Source organism: Podarcis liolepis (genome assembly GCF_965112155.1).
Source record: "Podarcis liolepis genome assembly, chromosome: 3".
Taxonomy (NCBI): domain Eukaryota; kingdom Metazoa; phylum Chordata; class Lepidosauria; order Squamata; family Lacertidae; genus Podarcis; species Podarcis liolepis.
Window position 1 is genome coordinate 11,797,770 of NC_139557.1, and position 24,958 is coordinate 11,822,727.

At 43.1% G+C, this 24,958-nt stretch overlaps 1 protein-coding gene and 1 long non-coding RNA gene across 4 annotated transcripts in view; one reads left to right on the forward strand and one right to left on the reverse strand.

Moving 5' to 3' along the window:
• Positions 1–4,798: 4,798 nt before the first annotated feature.
• Positions 4,799–24,958, reverse strand: part of PLCB1 (phospholipase C beta 1) — a 479,313-nt gene continuing 459,153 nt past the window's right edge. For all 3 annotated transcript variants that reach the window (XM_083495891.1, XM_083495892.1, XM_083495893.1), the window contains one exon: positions 4,799–7,429. In XM_083495891.1, the coding sequence (XP_083352017.1) occupies positions 7,205–7,429 (225 nt within the window). In that variant the 3' untranslated portion in view covers positions 4,799–7,204. The remainder of the gene's footprint in view (positions 7,430–24,958) is intronic.
• On the forward strand, positions 7,342–10,231 carry LOC310703556. Its single transcript, XR_014524253.1, has 2 exons — positions 7,342–7,452; positions 8,634–10,231. It is a non-coding gene; the product is annotated as an uncharacterized lncRNA (long non-coding RNA).

Below are 24,958 nucleotides of genomic sequence, written 5' to 3' on the forward strand. Positions count from 1 at the left end.
GATGAAGGTGATAGACTATATGGGATTGGCAGAAATGACTGGCAGAATCTGAGACCAGGGAAAAGAGACGGCGGAAGAAGATTGGAAGAAATTTAAGAACTATCTTAAGAAACATTGTAAAATTAATGAGTGTTAAAATGATGCGGCTTTAGGAAGTAAGTGGATTACAGCTGTAAAGATTAAGTTAAAAGAAAAGAAAGGTTAACAATTAGATAAAATTAAGGGTGAGGATTTGCTGAACTAAATATTTGAAATTGGAATGCAGAAAGGGGAGGTATGGGGAGGTCGGTGAAGTAAGTTTTAAGAAAATAAGGTTTTGAAATTATACTTGTTCTTTTTTCTTGTTTGTGCTTGTTTGTATTGTTGTGTTTGTTTATATAATTTGTGAAACTTTAATAAATATCTTATATATATAAAAAAAGATTAGATGATCCTCAGGGTCCCTCTTCCAACTCTACAATTCTATGTTTCTAAGAAATATGGTTGGCCACTGTGAGAGCAGGATGCTAGATTTGGCCTGGCTGAACAGGGCTTCGTTCTCATTCTTATGAGAGCAAACTGAGGATGTCATTCTAGTTTAAGCCATTCTTGGAGGCTACTTTCTTTTTTAAATGGAGCCCCCTCTCTCGTAAACACCTGCTAGACTAGGGAAAGGACATAACAGTTTATTTCCAATCAATGTCCATTTCACATATTTCCATTCATAAATACATTCTGTCCCGTTTCAACATTATTATGCTCTAATCCCAGTTCACAGAAATCGAATTATTCAAGTCTCCCTAATGCACACATTTACTAAATCCCTTACATCCTCCGGGGAAGTATTATAAATGAACTTGTAGTTGAACAGTTTGGGGCTGAGCTGAGATCATGATTCATTATGGGTGCCCAGTCAACCAAGAACTTCACACTGACTTTATTTAATTTCTACATCACCGTTCTGTCTGAAATAGAGTCCAGGGCAGTTAATAAACGTCAGAAAAGATTCAAACGCAAAAACCTTAGAACGCATACGCATCAAACCATAAAGTATGTACAGTGGTACCTCGGGTTACATACACTTCAGGTTACAGACACTGCTAACCCAGAAATAGTACCATGGGTTAATAACTTTGCTTCAGGATGAGAACAGAAATCATGCTCCGGCGGTGCGGTGGCAGCAGAAGGCTCCCATTAGCTAAAGTGGTGCTTCAGGTTAAGAACAGTTTCAGGTTAAGAACAGACCTCCGGAATGAATTAAGTACTTAACCCGAGGTACCACTGTACAAACATTAGAATAATAAAACTTGGCAGGATAGGGATGTTTAAAATTGCTGCTAATGCAAGAGAAGAGAAAGGGTTGTAATACTGAAATTCCTATGCACACATTCCAAAGGCAACGTCTCATTGTCCTCAGTGGGAATTATATATACAAAGCAAATATAGAGAGTGGTTATAAACATCAACAAAAAAGGTTACCTCTCTTTAAAGCTCATCCAAAGCACGTTCTTTCCCTTGAAGAATTCTTGGCACTGCACTTTCAGTTACAGCTCCCAGCAACCCTTAGCAAACTAAAGACTTGAGTTTCTTACAGTGTCCACATGTGCCTCAAATGTGATTTAAACATACAGCAGGTGCACAGCCTAACTCACCTGAAACCTATCAGAGGAGGGACATAACCATTTTTTCCAGCAGTGATGGATATTTTAAAGTTATGCAGGGCAGAGGGGGCTATCCTTTTTTTTGAGCAGCCTTCACCTTTGACTAACCCTCTTGGGGCTGTAGGGCAGTGGTAGAATCATAGAATCACAGAGTGGATCGAAACACTGGAAGAATGCTATAAATAAGTCAGAAATTTAATTGTTGTAGAAAAAAATCCCTATGGAAAATCGTGTTTTTCAAATTTCCTGCTCTCTGTCGCCATCTGGTGTGGCATGTTTATAGTGCATTCAAATCACAGTTTCTTTACTAATGTAGCTGAGTTTATAGAATTGTAGAGTTGGAAGGGTCCTCTAGTCCAACCCCCTTCAATGCAGCAATCTTTTGCCCAGCATGGGGCTTGAACCCACAATCCTAAGTCTCATGCTCTATCAACTGAGCTATCCCAGGTGGAGGTGACCAGAAGTGGGTGTGTCCGCTCCATATCATGTGGCAATTTCTAATGGTTTCTTGCAGGGATGGGGAGCAGGGCTGGGCAATATCTGGTTTTCAACATCACAATATATTGTGATATATCACAATGTCTGAAATAAGGATGGAACTATGTTGAGGCGAACAGTAGGGCTGGTTGATATCTGGTTTTCAACAGCAACCTGCAAGGGTTGTAGCTTCCCCATTCCTTCGTATGGGAAGATAAGAGACCTAATGTCTGTGTTTTGGCCACCACAATGACATAAACCTTAGATCAGCTCATGCCCTCAGTTCTTAGTGTCTATAAAATTGCACAAGTGTCTTGCTAGTCCTTTATTGCTGCATTGACTAAAGGGTATAATGTCATTTATCAATTATTGTGGCACTAAGAGCCATTCTGGTTTTCAGATGTGCCACCAGGATGATGCATTAAGACTTTGGGATGCTTCCGTTGGTAAGTGTTGTTTTAAAGAAAAATTATTGTGTGCATTGAAGAAGGCTCTAGCATTGCTTTGCTTCCCCTAGAGGTAATCCAATTATATCCAAAAGTGCTGAGATATTTGTTGTCTGTGTCCAGACAGAACATCAGATTAAAAGATGAAGAATAGCAACAGGCTCTGAATGAAAAATGTTTGCTCCATTATGCAGCCATAATTCCTCACCTAGGGGATTAATGCTTGGCTGGCACATGAGAATATATATCTTACTCAGATCAATGACACAGCCCGATTACACTACTGGCTGTTTTGGTTCCGGTCCTAAGGTACAAACACCTAGGCCTGTTGAGAAAAAGAGACCATTTTATTATACCCCAGTACGGCAATTGATTCAGGAAAGAGGTAAGACCTTTGCACAACATAAAGTTAATTGATGCAATCCTCTTCCACAAAGTCTGGTGATAAGTACTGGCTCTAAAACAGCTAGGTAAAGGTAAGGGGACCCCTGACCATTAGGTCCAGTCATGGCTGACTCTGGGGTTGTGGCGCTCATCTCGCTTTACTGGCCGAGGGAGCCGGAGTACAGCTTCCGGGTAATGTGCCAGCATGACTAAGCCGCTTCTGGTGAACCAGAGCTGCTCATGGAAACATTGTTTACCTTCCTGCCGGAGTGGTACCTATTTATCTACTTGCACAGAACCTCCGCCTCTGGATAGCAGTTGCTGGTAGGTAAGTAGCATGGAAAGGCAAGCGCTTTCGAGCCCTGCTTGGGGGCTTATGTACAGGGATAGCCTAACTTCTCTCCTCTGTGCTCTGGTAACCTCCAGGTTAGATTACTGCAATGCATTAAACGTGGAGCTGCCTTTGAAGATGGCTCGGGAACCACAGCTTGTGCAGAATTTGGTGGCCGGCTTATAGGGGCACAAGATGTTCAGAGCACGAAAAGGTAAAGAACCCCTGGACGGTTAAGTCCAGGCAAAGGAGACAATGGGGTTGCGGCGCTCATATCGCTTTCAGGCCAAGGGAGCTGGCGTTTGTCCACAGACAGCTTTCCAGGTCATGTGGCCAGCATGACTAAACCAATTCTGGTGCAACAGAACACCGTGACAGAAACCAGAGTGCATGTAAATGCCGTTTACCTTCCCGCCGCAGTGGTACCTATTTATCTACTTGCACTGGTGTGCTTTGGAGCTGCTAGTTGGCAGGAGCTGGGACAGAGCAACGGGAGCTCACCCTGTTGTGGGGATTCAAACTGCCAACCTTCTGATTGGCAAGCCCAAAAGGCTCAGTGGTTTAGACCACAGTGCCACACCCGCATCCCATCTTAGCCCGACTGCACTCACTATCAACTAGTTTATGGATGCAAATCAAAGTACTGTTTTCAACCTATGAAAGCCGTATGCAACTTCAGGCCCCAGTACCTCAAGGACTGCCTCTCCTCATATGAACCAAACTGGACCCTGCATTAATTATCTGAGGCTCTTCTCCAGGTGCCCCCTCTGGGATGCAGAGGGTGGTGAGAGAACAGGCCTTTTTGGTGATGGTTCCCCACTTATGGACTAATCTCCGCAGGGAGGCATGCCCATTGCCATTGCTAGGTGTTATGTACTGAGTTGAATAGGATCCAAAAAGCAGCAGTCTGATTGCTCCTAGAACTATAGGATTCAGAATGCAGCAGTCTGATTGGTCCTAGAACAATGCAGCAGTATGATTGGTCTGCAGGAGCCACCCAATCCAGCTCCAGGTGGAAGTGAATCCGCAACCTGATTGGCCTACAGGAGAATCCCAGAATTAGCCAATCACGTGCAACCCATTGTGTAAATAATGTATATAAAGCAGATATTTTGGGGGAGCTTTCATTCCTCACTATTATGAGCTGAATAAAGAGCATGAAATCCACACTCGACTTTGAGTATATTTCACTATCTGTTTTTAGGCACCAGATATTAACTTATCTTTTACTGGGGTTGAACTTTGAAATTTCTGCCTCCAGAGAATCCTTTGTACACTGAGTTTGTGCGGTGAGAAAAACCCCAAGGGTTTTCTGTTGCGGTGGTTCTGTGTCTTGCAGAAGATTTGTGGGCATGCGCCATATGGTGTACCTTCAAATTCATAAGGAGCAGTGGTGAGGCCTGCTGGGTCATATTGTTAACCCCACAGAAACTGAACACATAAAAGATTGCACTTTCCAGGGAAAGCTGAACAGATACCAAGAGGCTTGAAAGTTGGCCAATTAAGAGAGAGCACACAGATTGTGTTAAGAAATTTTATTTGGGTCTGTGATGAAAGCACATAAATTACAAGTGGAAGAAACATCATGCCACAAAATTGCATAGGATTCTTACAAAAAAATGTGAATTATGCCTCTAAAATGGTGAGAAACTGAAATTATATACATGGTAAATGAGAGGATTTTCTTAACTGAAAGCAAGTCACTATTTCCAACCAGCCAATCACATACAGGGTTTGGCAATGTACAAGAGCAAGGTTAGTTTTGAAAGGAAGAGAAGCTATGTCCCCTTGAAGTTCTATTAAAGAAATCTCCTACAGCCATGTAAGATTCATAATGTCTGATGTTTATGAACTAAAATTCGGTTGAAGCTAATAAAATCAAATAAAAAGTTTCTCAGTAGTGTGAAGAGATCAGGAGTGTAGGTTGAAGTTCAGTGTAATACAACGCAGCTCTATTCTCTAAAGCAGAAATGTCCACAGTATATAATTTCCACATGTTCAACACTTAACAAGGCAAATACATAAAAGGCACAAGACTCTCACATCATAGACTCCTTTTTCATTACCTTACTTTATTTCAAGTAATATTAATGGTAAATGATATATCACTGTAAGTTTGAACAAATGCAAGATATACAATATTCCACACTAACCTACAACTGCAAAAGGGGCACTGTACAGATATTTAAAAAAGTAAGGACAGTCAATGGTCAAATACAAATGTACTGAAAACCAACTACATCTGATAATATACTCTGTTCAAACCATTAACTTTTATTTCATAAATTAAAAAGCTCATCAGTATTTCTCCTAGACTATTTGAAGCTGCAGTATACAAGCACATCGAAGAAATAGTCTCAGAATCGTTGTGAATACTGCTATTTATTTTATTTTATCTTACCTAACCTAAAACAAATTTATTGAACCTTTATCTTATAAAATGCAGCATTAAACTTTGACCCTTCCAGGTTTTGTATTTAACGATTAATAAGAGTGATCTTCAAAGTGCAAAAGTAGAATAAATGACAGGAGTCATATTCTTAAAATCAAAATGAAAGTCTCTGTTTAGAGTTAGGTCCTATAAATTATATTTCCTCATGTGTGTTGTAAATTAAGAGAGAAAAAATACTGTTCAGCCAAAGTTTATTTCCCTATGTACACTTAGCATTTAACTTGTAACTTAAGTTTGATCTCTATTTATTGCTTACATTTAAATAAAATAAGTTATTTCTACTGAACTCCTGAGGGAAAGCAAACTACATATATGCTGTTAGGCATTAAGTCTTTATTATTATCAGGACAAAATTTAGTGTTTCAATATCATCCACAAAGTAATTCTATTGAGTTTAGAGGGGCTATAACCTTTCTAAGGTTAACGGTATAAATAAATTGCATTCATCCTCCATATCCTTCTGTCTATTTTCTTTTCACAAAATTTCCAGCTCTGAAATATTTGAGTTTTATATACATTTTGGAGACGGCATTTCCTACATGCATACCATACATTTTTGAAAACTATGGAAGAGATGTTTGCATGTCAGATACCACAGTCCAAAACATTTCAACAACAGATCACATGATGCAACCAAAAATAATAAATTGAAAACAATGCTCTCGGATTCACCCATTTATAATTGAAAACAATATACAATAGTAAAAGATTCTTGTGATTTAAAGGTTGCTTCGTAAAGATGCCCACTGAAATATTAGCTCTGATCCCTGAAACTTCTTTATTTTGCCACAAGGGAAGGCTCCCAGTGAGAACTTGCATGCTCTGTTCATACACAGTGGTTTGTATATGTTTGTGTGTGTGTGTGCATACACATCTATGTGAACCCACATCACACAGGAAGCATATACAAACACATATCTCCTTCTTGAAGAGATTTCAGCTGGGAAAGTTAACTAGTCACCACGGCTTCAACAGAACATCTCAAAGCAGATATATTGTCAACAATGCAAGCAACTGGTTCTTGGAAAGCAAATAAAATAAAATCAGTGCAATTATCAAGATGATACAAGCTTTCAAGGTGCAAAGGAGGAAATAAATGGCTATGGATGTTATGATAATGTTCGGAATTTCTTTTTCAGCCACTGCTGCTTCACAGAGAGGTCTAAGAATGTTTACTTTCACAAAACATGCTGGTCCCCACTGAAAGCTCCAAATTGCACATGGCCTGGCCAAAGCAGCCAGGGAAACAGCAGCACTGGCCTGTTGATCTACCCCCCCAAAACGGTAACGAAACAAAGAAGGCTTACAAACAACATAGACTTTCCTCATCAACCGTTCCTTTTAGAAATGTGTGTTGTCCCTACAGATATCTCCCATATCTGAAGATGCCCTGTTCACATCAGGAGAGTATCTGGAGAACACGGTGGGGACTTTTGCACCATGGTAATTTAGATATGTGGCCTTGGAGGAGTTGCTAGAGGGGTGTATCGAATACTTTCCCTGGATTATCTTCCAGCTCCTCATTCTGCTGTGGCTTATGGTTGACTTTCCCACCATCGGATGCCAGGGGAGAAGTGGCAGAGCTGTGGTCTCCATCTTCACTAATTTTGCCTTTCATCGCCTCTTGAACAAATTCCAGGATTTCCAATGGGAGTCTTTTGAATTTGTCTTGGTATTCTTGATCGAGATCAGCCTGTAACTGGAAATAACAGCAACAGCATCGTAAGTAACACAACAGGCAATGATTGACCATCTGTGTTCTTCAAGCAATGTGGGCAGGGAAATGCATGGGGAAAATGGGATTTGGGGGTTTTTTTCTAGGGGTGAATTCTGAGGGTGGGGGTAAACTTACCACCAATTGCACTGCACTCCTCTTGATCCTGCAGGGTCATTTCTAGGTATCTGGAGAGGGGAAATGGCAACCCCCACCGAGGGCCGCACTTCCCCCTAGAACATCCCCTCTGAATATGTGACATAGTGTCACTCAGAGGGGCAAAACAAGCAGTGGAAAGGGAATTTTGCTCCATCCCAAGCCAACAGATTGACCAGAAGCTGTTTTAAAGTTAAGAAAATAAAGGGAAGCCCTCAGACCACCTCCTAAAGTATCTCCACACCCTAAAATAATATGACCTCCATCCTTCCTTGGAAAAATTTCTGAAACTCCACCTACACCTTTGCAGAAGGTAGGGTGAGGTGTCAGAGCTCTGATTTACGTAAATAAAAACTAATTTAGTATTATAAATATGTGCCTAGGTTCATTTCAACTAAATCTCTGCTTTCCAGTATGCTGGCTGATGCTACTGCAATGTTTCTGCAACTATACTGAAACTATACTGTTTTATAAGAAGAGAAATGACATTTCCTGTAATAATGGGAGCCATGCTTTTATCAGAGGTTTCCAATGAAGTTTCCATTTCACATCTATGTGAAATGAATGATGGTTTCATATAGTTTTAGGAGCCCTTTCCCCTTATCGAATGCAACCATCATACCCGAGTGTTCGCTTAGCTGTTTTGGAATGTTAGTGAACATTCAAACTGTCCACTGTTAGCCCAAAAGGCTTAAGCAGTACAATGTGTTGATGATTTCAGCAGAGAAGGGAGAAAATAAAAGTACCAAATTTCTTGGCCAACACATACCATTCACATATCAATCTCGTACAAACGCACGTGATTTCAGGGTGCAGGGATACTTAAAGAGGTAGCCTAAGGACTCCCCCTTTTAACGTTCAAACAGTATGTTATATCTACCTATCTTTTGATTTATATTTGAGTTATAGTTTGATACAGCATGTGAGTGGCATGTAATGTGAGAGAGACAGTTGGAAGGGGGGGGACAATGCGTGAGAATAAACGAGGAAATGGGCACATAGCATTATGTGGCTCTGTTCCCTCCATCATCAGCACATCCATTTGAGTACCGCCATTCAAAGCAGCTGCAGCCCTGTGTCTCTATTTGATATTACAATGCTGGATTCCAAAAGCTGGAACCGCTGTTTAATAAAACAAATGAGTTCAATATGTGCTCAGGGAGATACTGGTGAAGGTGGCTCAGATAGTGCGTGGCTGTTCAAGACAAAGGCACAAATCAGGCTTCAGAAGTCTTTCCTCCAATATAGGGGCATCCTCAAGAGGTAAGCTGGTTATTGCAGCGGTCCCTATTAAACCTTTCATCCTGGTGTGTGTGGGCTGGAAGAGGCTGTTATTACATCTGGCTGATCTTCAGGGGATGTTGCTACATATTGGTGTACTCTTGGTGTATTGTCAAGTACATAAAAGATGATACAGCTCGAGTGGGACAAAAGCACTCCCTTTGGGCTACTTCGGAAGTTATATTTTTCTGACTCTTAGTTTTACCTGTGTTGTACATGGACTGGGATGCCGGGTAGCCAGTCCTATACTACATGAGGTGAAAATGTACTTTTGGCAAGGGTTTCAAAATAGATGTTGATCCCACATGCCCTATAGTGGCACCATTCCAGGCAGAAGTCCCTGTCTGTCCAAGGAATGTCCCTAAAATTCATGGATGCTCATGTTTTACTCAATCACATTCCAACATTGTAGGACTTGATGGAGGAGCAACATAACTAGACTTGATGTGCCCACTGGAAGGAGTGAGCACTCTCCAGATTGCTCAGTGGTTAGAAGGCTTATCTAGTCTTGCAACATATGAAAAAGTTGCCTTCAGCAGGTGGCACAAAGAGAACAAACACTCAGACATTGGGGATCCATACTTGGGATTGTTTGCACTAAACACATACCGAGTGAGTTCTGATAAAGCCTATTCCTTCTTGCCCCCACTTCCCCAGTATAGTGTGAGGTGCTCCAGAGAGACAGAAGGCTCTCTCTAGATCACACGAGTGGAAGGTTAGGGGTTCAGATATAACCTTCAAGTGATTGTTTTCCTCCTCCCCCCTTTGACATACACCCTGTTAATAGCAATTGAAGAACATCTAATTGAAAGTGTTTGAAAAATCTCCTCTGTCCAACTGTTGTAGTTGCACACATGTCAAAAAGTCAAAGACACATCATATTTCAAAATGGAATAGTGGGCTAGGCACCTTGTAAATACAAATATTACATGACATAACTCATCAGCAGAAGGAGCCTGTGAGCTCTGCTTCCACCAAGTAACAGCTCCACTGAGACTCATTTTTTTATATAAATAGCAATTAAAAATGCTTTACAATGCTGTAGATGAAGCCAGCTCAAACGAGGGAAAAAACAAACAAGAGGCAGACAATTAAAGTCCAAAAGCAACAGGGAGATGGATCAAACCGCCCATTGTAATATTACTGTGGTGTTCCCAAGGCATAGCAGCTTACAATATTTTCTTAAGTGGAAAGCCTGCTATAATCATGCTCTAATATGAGAACTGCCAAGATTTTTCCGTTCATAATTGAAAAAACAGTTGATTTCTTTTCTGCATTGCAGAGATGCTCAGTTCAGAACAGATGCAATATGACGTTTACAGGCTGCAGATGCGACTGGAGGTGCAAGGGTGAGAAAGAAAATTGTGTAATGTGAGATAGGTTTAGCGCTGATCTTAAAACTGGTTGCTTTTCTTCACCACTGAATAGATTGGTTCTTGAAATCATCCCTCCGCTTCTTATCGGTCTCAGTTCTACCTCTCCACTTTGATTCTCCAACCTTCTGCATCTCAGCTCTTGTTCTATTCTGCAGTGGGATGGCCGTTTGCTATTTTGTTACAGGAAAAAGAAGGCTGACAAATATTGAAAAAAGGGAAATGTTTGAAATTAATTCTCCTCTACAAGACATTGATTGCACCCTGGCTTGACCTTTGACAAAGTTCTCACTATGCCTCCTAGTCGAACAGATATATGGGAGCCAAACATTATAAAGTTGACATGATCAGGGCTCTGTTTCTGACATTTTGTAAACACGCCGCCCAGGAGAACAAAAGCACAGTTAAATAGCAAGGAGAGCAGCTAAGCCAGAACAAACACGGATGACAACAAAAGCCCTTTAGTTGTTTGACATTAGCATGCACACCTTAATTGTATTTTCCTCATCCTCTGGTCCAGAAAAAATAATCCTACCTTGTGATCTACTGAAGGCTTGTTGCATGTATCCTACTTAACTGTTAGCTGCTGCACCAAGAGGACCCACACTTATTTAAGAAGCTGTAAGTCCTATATTTAAGAAATAGATGGGTTTTCTATATCAGAAGTTCATTGAACTTCAGATCTCAAGCTTCAGATCTTTTTGGGCAATCCCTTAGCTGTTGATGGAACCCCACCCTTCAGGACATGTGAGAATGGGCATGGTAAACCTTTTCAAGTCTCACTGGTTTCAGTCCAATAGTTAAGACTCAGAAATGACTCCCATTTAAAAATGGGGATTTATTAAAGTGTCTGGGCAGATCATGCCTTACATTTCTAGCACTCTTTGTAGAGATGAGCGATAGTGGGCATCTCCAACCAGATGGGCAAGGAGGATCAAATCAGATTTCAGGAAAGGGGTAAGCTCTTGAAATATGCAGCCGTCCAGCTCAAGAACTGGATTTTGTTCTAATATTGACTCAGCCATGGGATCAGAAACACACAAAACGTCTTTGTGTGCAGGAGTATCCAATTATGTAAGCCTTCACCACCAATCTGAAGTGGTGAAGATGAGGCAGAGGATGACCCCAGCAGGGCCAGAGTTGGCATGTCTGTTTCAGGAGAAGTACCTCAAAACTGCTTTTCAGCAACTCATAGCTTGTGCTGGTGCTGATGGAGAGAAATAAGATCCTGTGTTTCCCTGCAGTACAGACAACTAAAGATAAAAGTGGGGATGGCATTAGACACTTGGTGTAATAAGACAAAGGAAACTTGTGGCAGGAAGCTGCTCCACATTCACAGATAATGAATTGCTGATTAGGTTAGTTCCTGGCTCAGAAATAGATGTGGTGAACAGAAAAAAGGGTTGTTAAAATCTATCCTTTACTCCTTCCTGAATCATTTAAGAATATCTAATGCCCCCACTTTCTCAGCACAAAGTGCACAGGCTCAATGCTACTTTGCAACAATGATTCCCAGACCTCGCTGCTGTAATTGACAAAATGTAATTGCAATTGACAAAATGTACAGCTTCCTTGACCCTCGTCTAACAAGCCGGCTAAGCGATGTACAGAGTAAGCGAGTTTTTCCCCTGCAGCTTTTCATTCCCAGATTCATTTCATTGGTTCGACATAGAAAGGGGACAAAAGGCAACTTTATACTGCATATGAATTGTACTAAGCACATTGAAAGAAAAAGAGGAGTAGAAGTCAGATGTCAGTGGACTTAGACAACCACTCTTAACAGGAAACAGGCATGTTTCCACCTCCGCAGAAGAGAATAAAAAGGCTTTTGCATAATTAGTGGAAGACTGATATAGCATCATCTCAAAGACTCATGCTACACTTCTTCCCCTGCTGCTATACTTGTCCTAATGGAAAGCCAACATAAAATGCATGAAAATTCATGGAAGTTGTGTCCAGGCAACAGAACAAAGGAAATTTCAGATTCTATAAGGACAATTTGGTGCTCAAAATGATGCCAGTCATGCTTGCTGAGCTTAGATACAGGTTTGCAATGATTGCTTCAAGAAGAGGCGACCATTACAACCCCCCATTTTTTAATAATAATAATAATAATAATAATAATAATAATAATAATAATAATAATAAATAATAAATAATTTATTATTATTTATACCCCGCCCATCTGGCTGGGCTTCCCCAGCCACTCTGGGCGGCTTCCAAGAGAATATTAAAATACTATAATACATCAAACATTAAAAGCTTCCCGAAACAGGGCTGCCTTCAGATGTCTTCTAAAAGCCTGGTAGTTGTTGTTCTCTATGACATCTGGTGGGAGGGCGTTCCACAGGGAGGGCGCCACTACCGAGAAGGCCCTCTGCCTGGTTCCCTGTAACTTGGCTTCTCGCAGTGAGGGAACTGCCAGAAGGCCCTCAGTGCTGGACCTCAGTGTCCGGGTAGAACGATGGGGGTGGAGACGCTCCTTCAGATATACTGGACCAAGGCCGTTTAGGGCTTTAAAGGTCAGCACCAACACTTTGAATTGAGCTCGGAAACATACTGGGAGCCAATGTAGGTATTTCAAGACCGGTGTTATGTGGTCTCTGCTGCCGCTCCCAGTCACCAGTCTAGCTGCCGCATTCTGGATTAGTTGTAGTTTCCGGGTCACCTTCAAAGGTAGCCCCACGTAGAGCGCATTGCAGTAATCCAAGCGGGAGATAACCAGAGCATGCACCACTCTGGCGAGGCAGTCCACAGGCAGGTAGGGTCTCAGCCTGCGTACCAGATGGAGCTGGTAAATAGCTGCCCTGGATACAGATTTGACCTGTGCCTCCATGGACAGCTGTGAGTCCAAAATGACTCCCAGGCTGCGCACCTGGTCCTTCAGGGGCATGGTTACCCCATTCAGGACCAGGGAATCCTCCACACCTGCCCGCCTCCTGTCCCCCCAAAACAGTACTTCTGTCTTGTCAGGATTCAACCTCAATCTGTTAGCCGCCATCCAACCTCCAACCGCCTCCAGGCACTCCAGTTTAGATTAAAATCTGAATGGGAGAAGAATTCCTGCCTCCTCTGTGCTTCTCAACCTGTTCCCGAAGTGTGTGGGGTTTTTTTTAAGGAAGAATGGATGAATGTAGAAAGACACATAGAATGCATAGATCTTCTAGCCAAAGCTACCTTCCAATAATAACAACTGTGCAAATCTGTTTTAAAGAATTATAAACAGAGAAATGATTAGGCACAGATTATGTGCAGAATATCTTTCCACTGATGGACACAGGGGGAAATAAATCCTGGATGCTCCTGCTAGAGGACCATTTTCAAATTTTGCTGAACAATTAGGGGAAGCCTAGAGGCACAGACAGGGATGCAGGCGGCACTGTGGGTTAAACCACAGAGCCTAGGACTTGCCAATCAGAAGGTCAGCGGTTTGAATCCTTGTGACGGGGTGAGCGCCCGTTGCTCGGTCCCTGCTCCTGCCAACCTAGCAATTCGAAAGCATGTCAAAGTGCAAGTAGATAAATAGGTACCACTCCGGCGGGAAGGTAAACAGCTCTGGTTCACCAGAAGCAGCTTAGTCATCCTAGCCACATGACCCGGAAGCTGTATATCGGCTCCCTCAGCCAATAAAGCGAGATGAGAGCTGCAACCCCAGAGTCGATCACGACTGGACCTAATGTTCAGGGGTCCCTCTACCTTTACCTTTAGAGGCACAGACAACAAAATATTTCCAAGTCATCTAAGCTCTGTGCTGTGCCTGGCTAGTGAAGGGTGACACAAACACTTATTTTAACTGACCACAAAGCAGCATGACACCTTTTTAAAAATGATCACTGTCAAACAGACACATTGAATGCTCAGCTTACAGCTCATCCAACACCCCTAGCACCTAACAAAGGATTAAATCAACAACAGTCACCCTAGCCTCTGAAATACACTGCAATATGTTTTTAAGCTCCTTTTGTGTAGCAACACAAAACCACTGCCCATGTCTCTTCATGCATACAAGTCATCTCTCACTTTTAAGGTACAAACCTATGTACGCTTTCCAGGCAGTAAAACCTACTAGACACAACTGCCAAGTAGAAGCATGCAACTTAATGACTCTTTGAAAGGCTTTCTAAAATTATGTTACTATACTGGCCAGCTTTGGGGGTGGGAGGGAAGAGACTGAAGACATTCATACTTATGTTGGCAAATGCTAAATCGAATTGCCTAAAATGTAAACTGCTGCAACTTATCCTCATGTTTTGCCTATGCAGTGATCAGTATTTGTGTAAGGTTTTTCCTCTTCTATACAGACACATACAAGGTGAGGAATATATAGCCTTCAGGTGAGACGACAGGCTCAATTTAGCCTCTCCAAACACTCTGGGCAGCATTATTCTTGCTTTATGTCACATTGTCCCTTTGCAGGACAACAATGCAATATTCCTTCTCTTCTGCTATTTACCCGACCTAACTGGACAGCCCATCTCCTGCAAGACAAGAAGAATGAACTGAAACAAAATGAAGGAAAAGGTCTGCAAAGTGACAATGGTGGCAGTCGTACCCCTGTTAGCATAAGCTAGATGAGTGATTTTCTTCCTGGAGCAATTTAGCCTCAAGAGAATGTTTGGGGGAAATGTGGCCCTCTAGATGTTGTTGGACTCCTAGAACATATGATGGGTCATACATTCCCCATTCCTCTTCTAAAGCCATAAAAAGAGGAAAGGGAAGGAATATTGGGAGACAGCATCATTCACACTGTCAATTAACTTGGTTTCTGTAGCAATGGTATCTACAAGCCACACTGCAGTTGCAATGCCTGCTGTAAGAGAAGCATCGTGTATTTTGAGTGTGGGAGAAATGCAATACCCTTAACAGAAACTGTATCAAGAGAGAAGATGTTTGGCTCTTGGGCTAATGACACTGACTGGATACATGTGAAGAAAACAAAACATGGCGGACCCAAAGGGATGGACTTGTCCTTTGACTTGCTTTAAACTGTGAGATAATGCTAAGGTGATGACACCCAGCACCTTAGATTTGCAGCAGCTGCTTTATTTGGCCAGGGTTTATCAAGTGATAATTGCAGATCTCAATTGGGGAGTGCAACCAGGACCTCACATTTATTTTACTGACTACTAATGAAGTAAAGGTAAAGGACCCCTGACAGTTATGTCCAGTTGCGAACGACTCTGGGGTTGTGGCACTCATCTCGCTTTACTGGCCGAGGGAGCAGACAGTTTTTCTGGGTCATATGGCCAGCATGACTAACCCGCTTCTGGCAAAACCAGAGCAGTGCACGGAAATGCCATTTCCCTTCCCGTTGGAGTGGTACCTATTTATCTACTTGCACTTTGACGTGCTTTCGAACTGTTAGGTTGGCAAGAGCAGGGACCGAGCAACGGGAGCTCACCCCGTCGCGGGGATTCAAACCGTCAACCTTCTGATCGGCAAGCCCTAGGCTCAGTGGTTTAGACCACAGCTAATGAAGTAGAAAGGCCATTAATGTTTTGCTAATTTTTTCCCCTCCTAAAACAGAATGTTGGTGTCTGAAGGCAAAATGATGTGACATACGACCCTGGTAGTTGTTTTTGTCTTAAAGCAGGGGAGAAGAAGAAAAAGCAAATTAGGTAAGGGAGTCAGTGTGGGAGGACTGATTGCAAAAAGCCAATCCAAAACATCTTTCAGCTGCTGCGTGTTCTTCTGATGACACTGGCTGCACATTGGCAAACTTCTTTTGACAAATGAGCACAGCTAGAAACCTACTTTTGAAAAGCAGAAATTGGAAGCGGAGTTTCAGAGGAATCTGAGCTGCGTGCCAGCATCCAGAATGCATGAATGGAATACTAAACAGACTTCTCGTCCCTTGAATTAGGCACTTGATCATCACCAACACACACAGAGACACACAGAGACACACACCCCTTTTGAATATTGCTATTTCAATAATCAGATGCAAAGTGGCTGTAGTCCCCAGGAAATCCTCTTTTTTTCCTCACCCCTGAACTGAATGACAAGTCATACTGCAGAGCCAGTATTCCTGGAAGAATGCTAAGCCTCTTGTCTGCAACATAGCGGGAGGAAGTCTTGAAGCGTAATTGTGCTCCTGGGCATAGTATCTCTTTTTACATTTGGGCAGAGGAATCTGCAGATGGCATTGTACAGCTTGCCACGTTAGGCATCGCTGGGAGTATCCGTAGTATTTTTGGCAGAGAGTGGACAGGCACGAAGACAAGGAGACGGGAAAGGCTGAGGGGCCTTGTTCTCACAGAGCAGGATTAAAAGACCGTCTGGGCTGTACCACTCCAGACTGAAGGCGTTGCTCTCACTTTGAATGGGAAGGGAGGAGAGGGAACACAGCTTCACTGCTCAGGCAATGCTCCCGGTCTCACTACTCTGTGCTAGCAATATTTTCACACTAGTTCAGCTCTAGTCAAAGACACCCTGTCCCAACAGGTCAACTATGTACAGTGGTACCTTTGGTTAAGTACTTAATTCGTTCTGGAGGTCCGTTCTTAACCTGAAACTGTACTTAACCTGAAGCACCACTTTAGCTAATGGGGCCTCCTGCTGCTGCCGCGCCGCCGGAGCCCGATTTCTGTTCTTATCCTGAAGCAAAGTTCTTAACCTGAAGCACTATTTCTGGCTTAGTGGAGAGTGTAACCTGAAGCGTATGTAACCTGAAGCGTATGTAACCCGAGGTACCACTGTATATATCTTATTTGGGAAAGTGTACATCAACCTGGTTGCCTCAATCCCATCTCCACCTCACTTGCACCCTGTTATAAACAGTTTTTTACCCTTTTGCAATAGTGAAGGGAAAATAGGCCCAAAAGGAGGTGTATTTCTTGGGGAGAGAGATATCTGCTCAACATTTTGGCTTAGCTCTATTAAAATACAACATTTTAATATGATCATTGATTAATTTGTGGAATAACAGGGTTGTCTTAATAGTTTTTAATGGTAGGGATGAGTTTTCCGGGCTTTAAAACTTTAAGTCATAGGTAAGCGATATATAGCCCATGAGCTGTGTACAATGGTACCTCGGGTTACATACGCTTCAGGTTACAGACTCCACTAACCCAGAATAATGCTTCAGGTTAAGAACTTTGCTTCAGGATGAGAACAGAAATCGTGTTCTGGCGGTGTGGCAGCAGTGGGAGGCCCCATTAGCTAAAGTGGTGCTTCAGGTTAAGAACAGTTTCAGGTTAAGTATGGACCTCCGGAACGAATTAAGTACTTAACCCGAGGTACCACTGTATAGTATTTGCCTCGTGCAGCCTGCCATTTGCCCCCTTGCTAAATTAGCTGCCAAAAATTGCTGCCACTGCTGAATTTGCTGCAGTTGTGGTCAAATAGTGCACAAAAATCCAAATATTTGCTTCCTCCATTTTTGTGCATGAAATCTGTTGACACTAATTTTAAACTGAGATAGCAAGTCCTTGGGTTCAACAGTCATTCAGGCTTTCTCAGTCAACTATTTGGTATGGGCCGATTCCCACATAGTTAATTCTGTCTTCCTTCCCAGCCTAGTGGTTTGGAATGGGTGGGAAGGGCTCATGGGCACGTCAAGAGAGCTCACAGAAACAAGAAGCCTCTGAATCTATGTGACAAGATTCCCAACAAATACAAAAGCACATAAAACAGCTATAATTGTATAAAGAGATTACTGCAATAGAGATTTCCATAGTATGTTAAACACATGTGTACACAAACACAAAATGTGTTTGCTACTCAAGAAATGTTTCTTGAATATGCAATAGAAAGAAATAATAGGAATAGAAAATGTTCTCAGGCTCATTTCCAGTGATCTGTTTCTTTTTCCAAAGGTTGAACAAACCTCCTTTGCTCACTTTACTTCGCGTTAATTTTTACTGCATATAAATTTAAATAAAGATTATTTCTACAGTGCAGCAATTAACAGATAGCCTAAAGACTTATTATTTCAAAGTAGATATTGTCAAAGATATTTAAATAACAGCCATAGAAAATGTCAAATAATTAATTTCACTTAATCATAGGTGGTGGGGTTTTTTTGGGTGTAAGCTAGTTAATTAATATAACCATATCATTGATGATTAATTGCAGGTGATGTATTTTGCGATGTTTCTGATGGTTATAGGAGGGAGCAGGATGGGAAAGAAATTAGGGTGTGCCAAAAAAGAGAGGTGAACTCAGATTTCCCTAGTTCACAAGTAACATTAGGTCTATAGTGCCTATAAAGTTGAAAACTAACTAGGAAGAAGCAGTTTGGTGATGTTAAGCATGGGCTTGGATCAGTGGCGTAGCGTGGGGGGTGCAAGGGGGGCCGGCCGCACCGGGCGCAACATCTGGGGGGGCGCGCTCGCTGCCTCCGGAGTCGCCGAAGAGCCTTGGGCGCAGGCTGTAGCAGAGCCGCATGTCTCGCGGAACCGACGAGCTGTGCGCGCCCCCGGGCTGAAGGCGTCCGGCAGGCAGCGGCTCTCAGCACTCGCCGCGGTCCCAGCGCGTCAGGGCCATGGAGGACGCTCCAGGCAGCCCCTCCTCATAGCCCCGCCTCCGCCGGTGCTGCTGCAGCTGCTGGGCCATGTTGCATTTTCCTCGCCTCTCTGCCCCCCTCCTCCTCCGGGCAAGCGGCGTCGTTTGGGCGGCAGCGCCAGCGGCAACTCGCCTCAGATCGGCAGGTTAGGGGTTAGGGGGCGCAAATTACTTGCCTTGCCCCGGGTTAGGGGGCGCAAATTACTTGCCTTGCCCCGGGTGCTGACAACTCACGCTACGCCGCTGGCTTGGATTCACCTCGCTTTGCACTTGAACTGCTTACACCACCCTCCTACTTTACTGGAAATTGTCAGGAAAGCAAAGAAAGTTAGGTAGCAAAATGTGCAGGTACCTAGGCGATTTCTGTGAAGTGAGAGTGAGTGTGGTGTGGCTAGCTTGTATCTTTTTTCCTGGTATTGAGGAATGATCCCTGGTGCTATTAGCAGCGTGTGTGTGTGTGTGTGTGTGTGTGTGTGAGAGAGAGAGAGAGAGAGAGAGAGAGAGGTGGGGAGAGATCTCCATCATTAGGGCCAGCAAGTCATAGCTGGGTTCCCATGGCAAGAGTAAAGTTGGTGCTGGTAGCTGTCTCTCTATTTCTGCCTCATGCTACCCCCACATAGCAGCTGTTTCGTGATGGGCACCCCCAAAACTTTCTCAAAAGTCAACATGTACCCACTGGTCCCAAAGAGGCTGGTGATCCCTGAGCCAGCGTTATCTAGACAAATTGCTGCATTACCTCATACATGCCCAAATCCTGAAAATCAAAAGTTGTCCAGTGCTGTAGATAATTTTTGGTTATGCTGAGCTGCACTGTACATCCAGAAAAGATAGTGAAGCGTATTTAAGAAAATGTACAAAATCACTGAGATAGGTTTTTAACCCAAACTGAATTTAAAACATTAAATCTAGATAATATGATTTTAATCTGAATTTAAAGTGCTTTCAATTCAGTTTTTATTGCAAATTGTGGATTCGTCCCTTCACCGTATGTCTGCTTACTTTGCTTGGACGAAAATAATTCTATATAATTTTTTTTAAAGGAATGATTGCCTTGCCCTTGACACATGTTTGGAGAAAGGTATACAGTTCCTGTCAGGTGCCCAGCTACAAAATGTGGCCATGAAGAAGTAGGGTAGTTTTAAAGCCAGCCTCTGGAGTGTCATAGCTGCTGATAAGGTTAATAAATTAATAAGTAGGTTATCCTAGAAAGTAAGGAACATGTCCTAATATAGCAAGAGTTTCAACCACAGGAAGCTATAGGGAAATATAATACTTCCCAAAGCAGTTAGCTATTATTCCCCCTGGATATGAAGAAAGCACAATTAGCTTAAATGCTTTTGGGATTGCTTGGATAGAAGCTCGAAAACTGACCTAAGGAATAGCTGGTGCTGTCCGGGAGCTGAGATGACATGGAGCAAGTGGCAACAAAAGTAACTGTCAAGCTTTTCATTTGGGAGATGTAGACATTCTGTATTTCTGGTCTGAAATGTGTACAACGCTAAGAAAGAAAGAAAAAACCTTGAAAATTGGTCTGGGGCACACAGATAAGCTTATTGTTGGCCTGTTTCCTTTTGCTCTGTGGGTATGAAATGTGCTTGAACTAACCACATGCCAAGCTTGTTGTGTGAGATTAGGGGGGAAAGGTGTTTTTTGTTGTTGTTGTTGCTTTGCATGTAGATTTCCCAAGTTTTCTGCACCCTTAAAGATCCCTCCTCATTCAGTTCTAAGTGTTGGGAGCGTTCCAGAAGAAACCCTTACAGATTTGGTGGGGCTATAAAACATCTTTGGAAACTGTTTTAACTTTGAATGAATAAATGAAGACTTGCTACGGGTGACTGCGGAGGCAATAAGCTTTGCTATTTAGGAAAAAGGTAGCAGCTGCAGAGGCAGTTATGTCGTGAGAGGGCATAGGTGACAGCCCAAGGAAGTGTAGAAGAAGAAGAAGAAGAAGAAGAAGAAGAAGAAGAAGAAGAAGAAGAAGAAGAAGAAGAAGAAGAAGAAGAAGAGTAGTAGTAGTAGTAGTAGTAGTAGTAGTAGTAGTAGTAGTTTGGATTTGATATCCTGCTTTATCACTACCCGAAGGAGTCTCAAAGCGGTTAACATTCTCCTTTCCCTTCCTCCCCCACAACAAACACTCTGTGAGGTGAGTGAGGCTGAGAGACTTCAGAGAAGTATGACTGGCCCAAGGTCACCCAGCAGCTGCATGTGGAGGAGCGGAGACGCGAACCCGGTTCCCCAGATTACAAGACTACCGCTCCTAACCACTACACCACACTGGCTCCCAGTGTTGTGGCAAAACCTGAGGCTCTATGTTTTCTAGAATGTGTTGTGGCAAAACCTGAGGCTCTTTGTTTTCTAGAATGTGTTGAGGCAAAAGCTGAGGCTCTATGATTTTTAGAATGTATACACACTATTGTGGGTTTGGAGGGTCAATTGGATCCCTTCCGAACCTGTGATCTTGTGTATTTGGGACAGAATCTTTAAGAGGAAACCAGCCAAACTAGTTCCTTAGTTAAGCTGATGGCTTTAACTGGCCAGTTGAGAACTGTGGTTTACAAGTCTTAGGAGCTCACCATAGAGACAAATGGCACATATATTTTCCCACATCAACTGGCTGGATGCCGGGGCATCCTTTGATAAAGAACAACAGGGCGTGTATTCCTCTGTGCTAGATTTGAGGTTTCCCCAGAAACCCAAGGGGGAATCAAGATCCATCTCTTCACAATTTTATTATTCCATGATCTGTTGAGGCCCAAAAGCAGAAGAAGCTTAAGGGAGCTGGAAGTGGACAATTCTAGAGGAATCAAAACAACACACTGTTGGCAAGATGAGGCAGTCTTCCATATTGTGCGCCATGTGTTTTACATCTTGTATTTTAAGAGCCGTTGCATGAAAATAAAGATGTTAAAACACAATCTGCCAAGCAAAATACTATCCTCTCCCATAAACTGTGCCGCAGTCAGATACGGAAGATGACAGCACACCAGGCAGAATTCCAGATCTATCAAGCACATATTGTCATACGCGACAACGTGCACCCGGAGTAAATTATGGCATACTTCCTAGTATTGGATCATGACATTTACTGTGGCTCTTATTTAATTTAAGTGCCCTTACTTAGGCAAAGCTCAGAAGATGATGTGCTCCAATAAGGGCCAAACTACACATGTTGTTCTGTTGTGCAAAATTCTAGCCCTCCCAACTCCCCCCCCCCCCCAGCCTGCAAAATTTATCTGTGGAGTCTGCAGACAAAAGAGGGAGGCCAGTGCGCAGATGGCGAGTGCCTTAAAAAAGAAATGGCACAAAGGGAAACAATTATGCTGAAAATTCTATCTCAGATGCTATTTGTCAAAGCAGCAGCACTGTGTGTGTGTGTGTGTGTGTGTGTGTGTGTGTGTGTGTGTCTGAGAGAGAGAGAGACCCAATCTTCAGCAGACAACAGCACAGGGTAAAGGTAAAGGTAAAGGGACCCCTGACCATTAGATCCAGTCGTGACCGACTCTGGGGTTGCGGCGCTCATTTCGCTTTATTGGCCGAGGGAGCCGGTGTACAGCTTCCAGGTCATGTGGCCAGCATGACTAAGCCGCTTCTGGTGAACCAGAGCAGCGCACGGAAATGCCGTTTACCTTCCCGCTGGAGCGGTACCTATTTATCTACTTGCACTTTGACATGCTTTCGAACTGCTAGGTTGGCAGGAGCAGGGACTGAGCAACGGGAGCTCACCCCGTCACGGGGATTCGAACCGCCAACCTTCTGATTGGCAAGTCCTAGGCTCTCTGGTTTCACCCACAGCGCCACCCATGTCCCACGGGGTGAGCTCCCATTGCTCAGTCCCTGCTCCTGCCAACCTAGCAGTTTGAAGGCACGTCAAAGTGCAAGTAGATAAATAAGTACCACTCCGGCGGGAAGGTAAACAGCATTTCCGTGTGCTGCTCTGGTTCGCCAGAAGCGGCTTAGTCATGCTGGCCACATGACCCAGAAGCTGTACGCCGGCTCCCTTGGCCAATAAAGCGAGATGAGCGCCGCAACCCCAGAGTCGGTCACGACTGGATCTAATGGTCAGGGGACCCTTTACCTTTACTTTCCAAATGTCGGCTAGAAGAACACACTCATGCTAAACTAGTGGAAGTGCTATCACAGCTCCACATCCAGTGATTCACAAATGAGGAGAAGCTCTCCATGGCGCTGTTACGTATTTTCCACAAGACAGCACAGGAAAACACTGCCTCGTTTTCCCTTAGAAAAATTCCATGTTGGGAAGTATCAATGAGAGGCTGATGCCAAAATAAATTATTTTTCCTTATTAAAAACAAAGCAGAGGAGACTCGTGTGCCTCCCCACCTGCTCATTTCACACTCTGTTTTATGTTACTGCTGGTCACACACGTATTGGGATATGGAGCGACAACACAGAACATGTCACAGCCCTGATGACTATGAGAAAAGCCATGTTCATGACAAGCAGAGCCTTCTACATTTTTTATGGAATTAATTTGAGGGCCACAAATGCAGACGTTCAAAGCTTGGGGTCATACACACCTTCATGACCCAAACTATCTCACATGTACACTCCCTGTATGTTTCCCTAAATGCATGCACCAATCATGTGGGGAAGCTGATCAGCCTGCAGGTAATTCTGTTATGGCCAGCAATCCCCAACCACATGTGGATCTATTTGGGAGGAATTTCCTGAGGTTCCTTGCATGCAGAAACTTCTGTAAAGAAGCTTTCAAGTGAGTCCAAGAGACATAAACAATAGCACTTCTTCATACAATGAACCATTACAGAATTTGGTGATGGTCGTCGGGGCTTACATGTTCTTCTTGAAGGGGACTGAATGCATTCCTAGAAGAGAAGCCTATCAATGGCTGCTACCTTGCAAGTTCATTTTATTCCACCAGTTGCTAGAGGAAGTCAGCAAGGCAGAGGACTGTTGCCTTCATGCCCTGCTTGTGGACTTAGCTAGCTAGTGTTGGAAATTGGGTGTTGGAAAATCAGCTAGCTAGTGTTGGAAATTAGCTAGCTAGTGTTGGAAATTGGGTCCTGAAAAAGAGCACTGCTCATATGTAAGTAGTTTGGGTTGTGCAAAATTTGCTTAGTTTGTTGTGATGGGGATCAGGGCTTGGTTTCTTCTCCACATGAGCATTTGTTGTAAGTAGCTGAGCCTCTCCTGCCCTTCCTATCTATATCCTTGCTTGCTTCCTGAACAGAAGCAGGGGGAGATATTGCCACCTTTCGCCTGGGAACATGGAGGGCAACTGAGAGAGCAGTGGAAGGCACAGTGCAAAGGCACAACTGATTTCTCCATGCAATATATTTATGAAGACCTTCTTGCTACTGAAATATATCATGGAAATGGCTTGGCTGTTCTCTGAGGCATCCATCAGTTGCTTAAGGATGCTGGTAAAGGCTCTGTCAGCTCCACGGGACTCCTTTGACTTGCTAATAGGATAAAAATAAACCAAGGAGTGTGGCTAGAAGTCAGGTGGAATTCAAAAGGCTCTGGCTGGATCTTCTTTTTTAAAAAATTGTGATTTCCTTCACAGCCAGTGTGGTGTAGTGGTTAAGAGCGGTAGTCACGTAATCTGGGTAACCGGGTTCGCGTCTCCGCTCCTCCACATGCAGCTGCTGGGTGACCTTGGGCCAGTCACACTTCTATGAAGTCTCTCAGCCCCACTCACCTCACAGAGTGTTTGTTGTGGGGGAGGAAGGGAAAGGAGAATGTTAGCCGCTTTGAGACTCCTTAAAGGGAGAGAAAGGCGGGATATCAAATCCAAACTCTTCTTCTTCTTCTTCTTCTTCTTCTCTGAATGCCTTTTCTACCTAATCAAAACTAAAGATGGGGGGAGCCTATTCTATCTGTGATGGACAGTGTTACACTAAATAACTGCTTCCCCCAAAAAGAAACTAATACTAGTATTCACCAAAAAGAAATCCCTCACAAAATTATTTCCAGATTATTATTATTTTTACACAAGCTATGTTATGTTTAGTCTTCCTCACAGTCTAGCTGTGAGGCATCCAGCTTAACGAAAATTTAGGATTAAATAATAAAACATACTGAACAGAAGTTAATCACTTTTAAGTACTACAATCTTATGCAAATTTATCAGGGGCAAATCCCATTGAATTTAATGTGATCTTTTCTGAACAGACATACATAAGAATTTTGCAGTATATACTGGCATTAAATGTGAAAG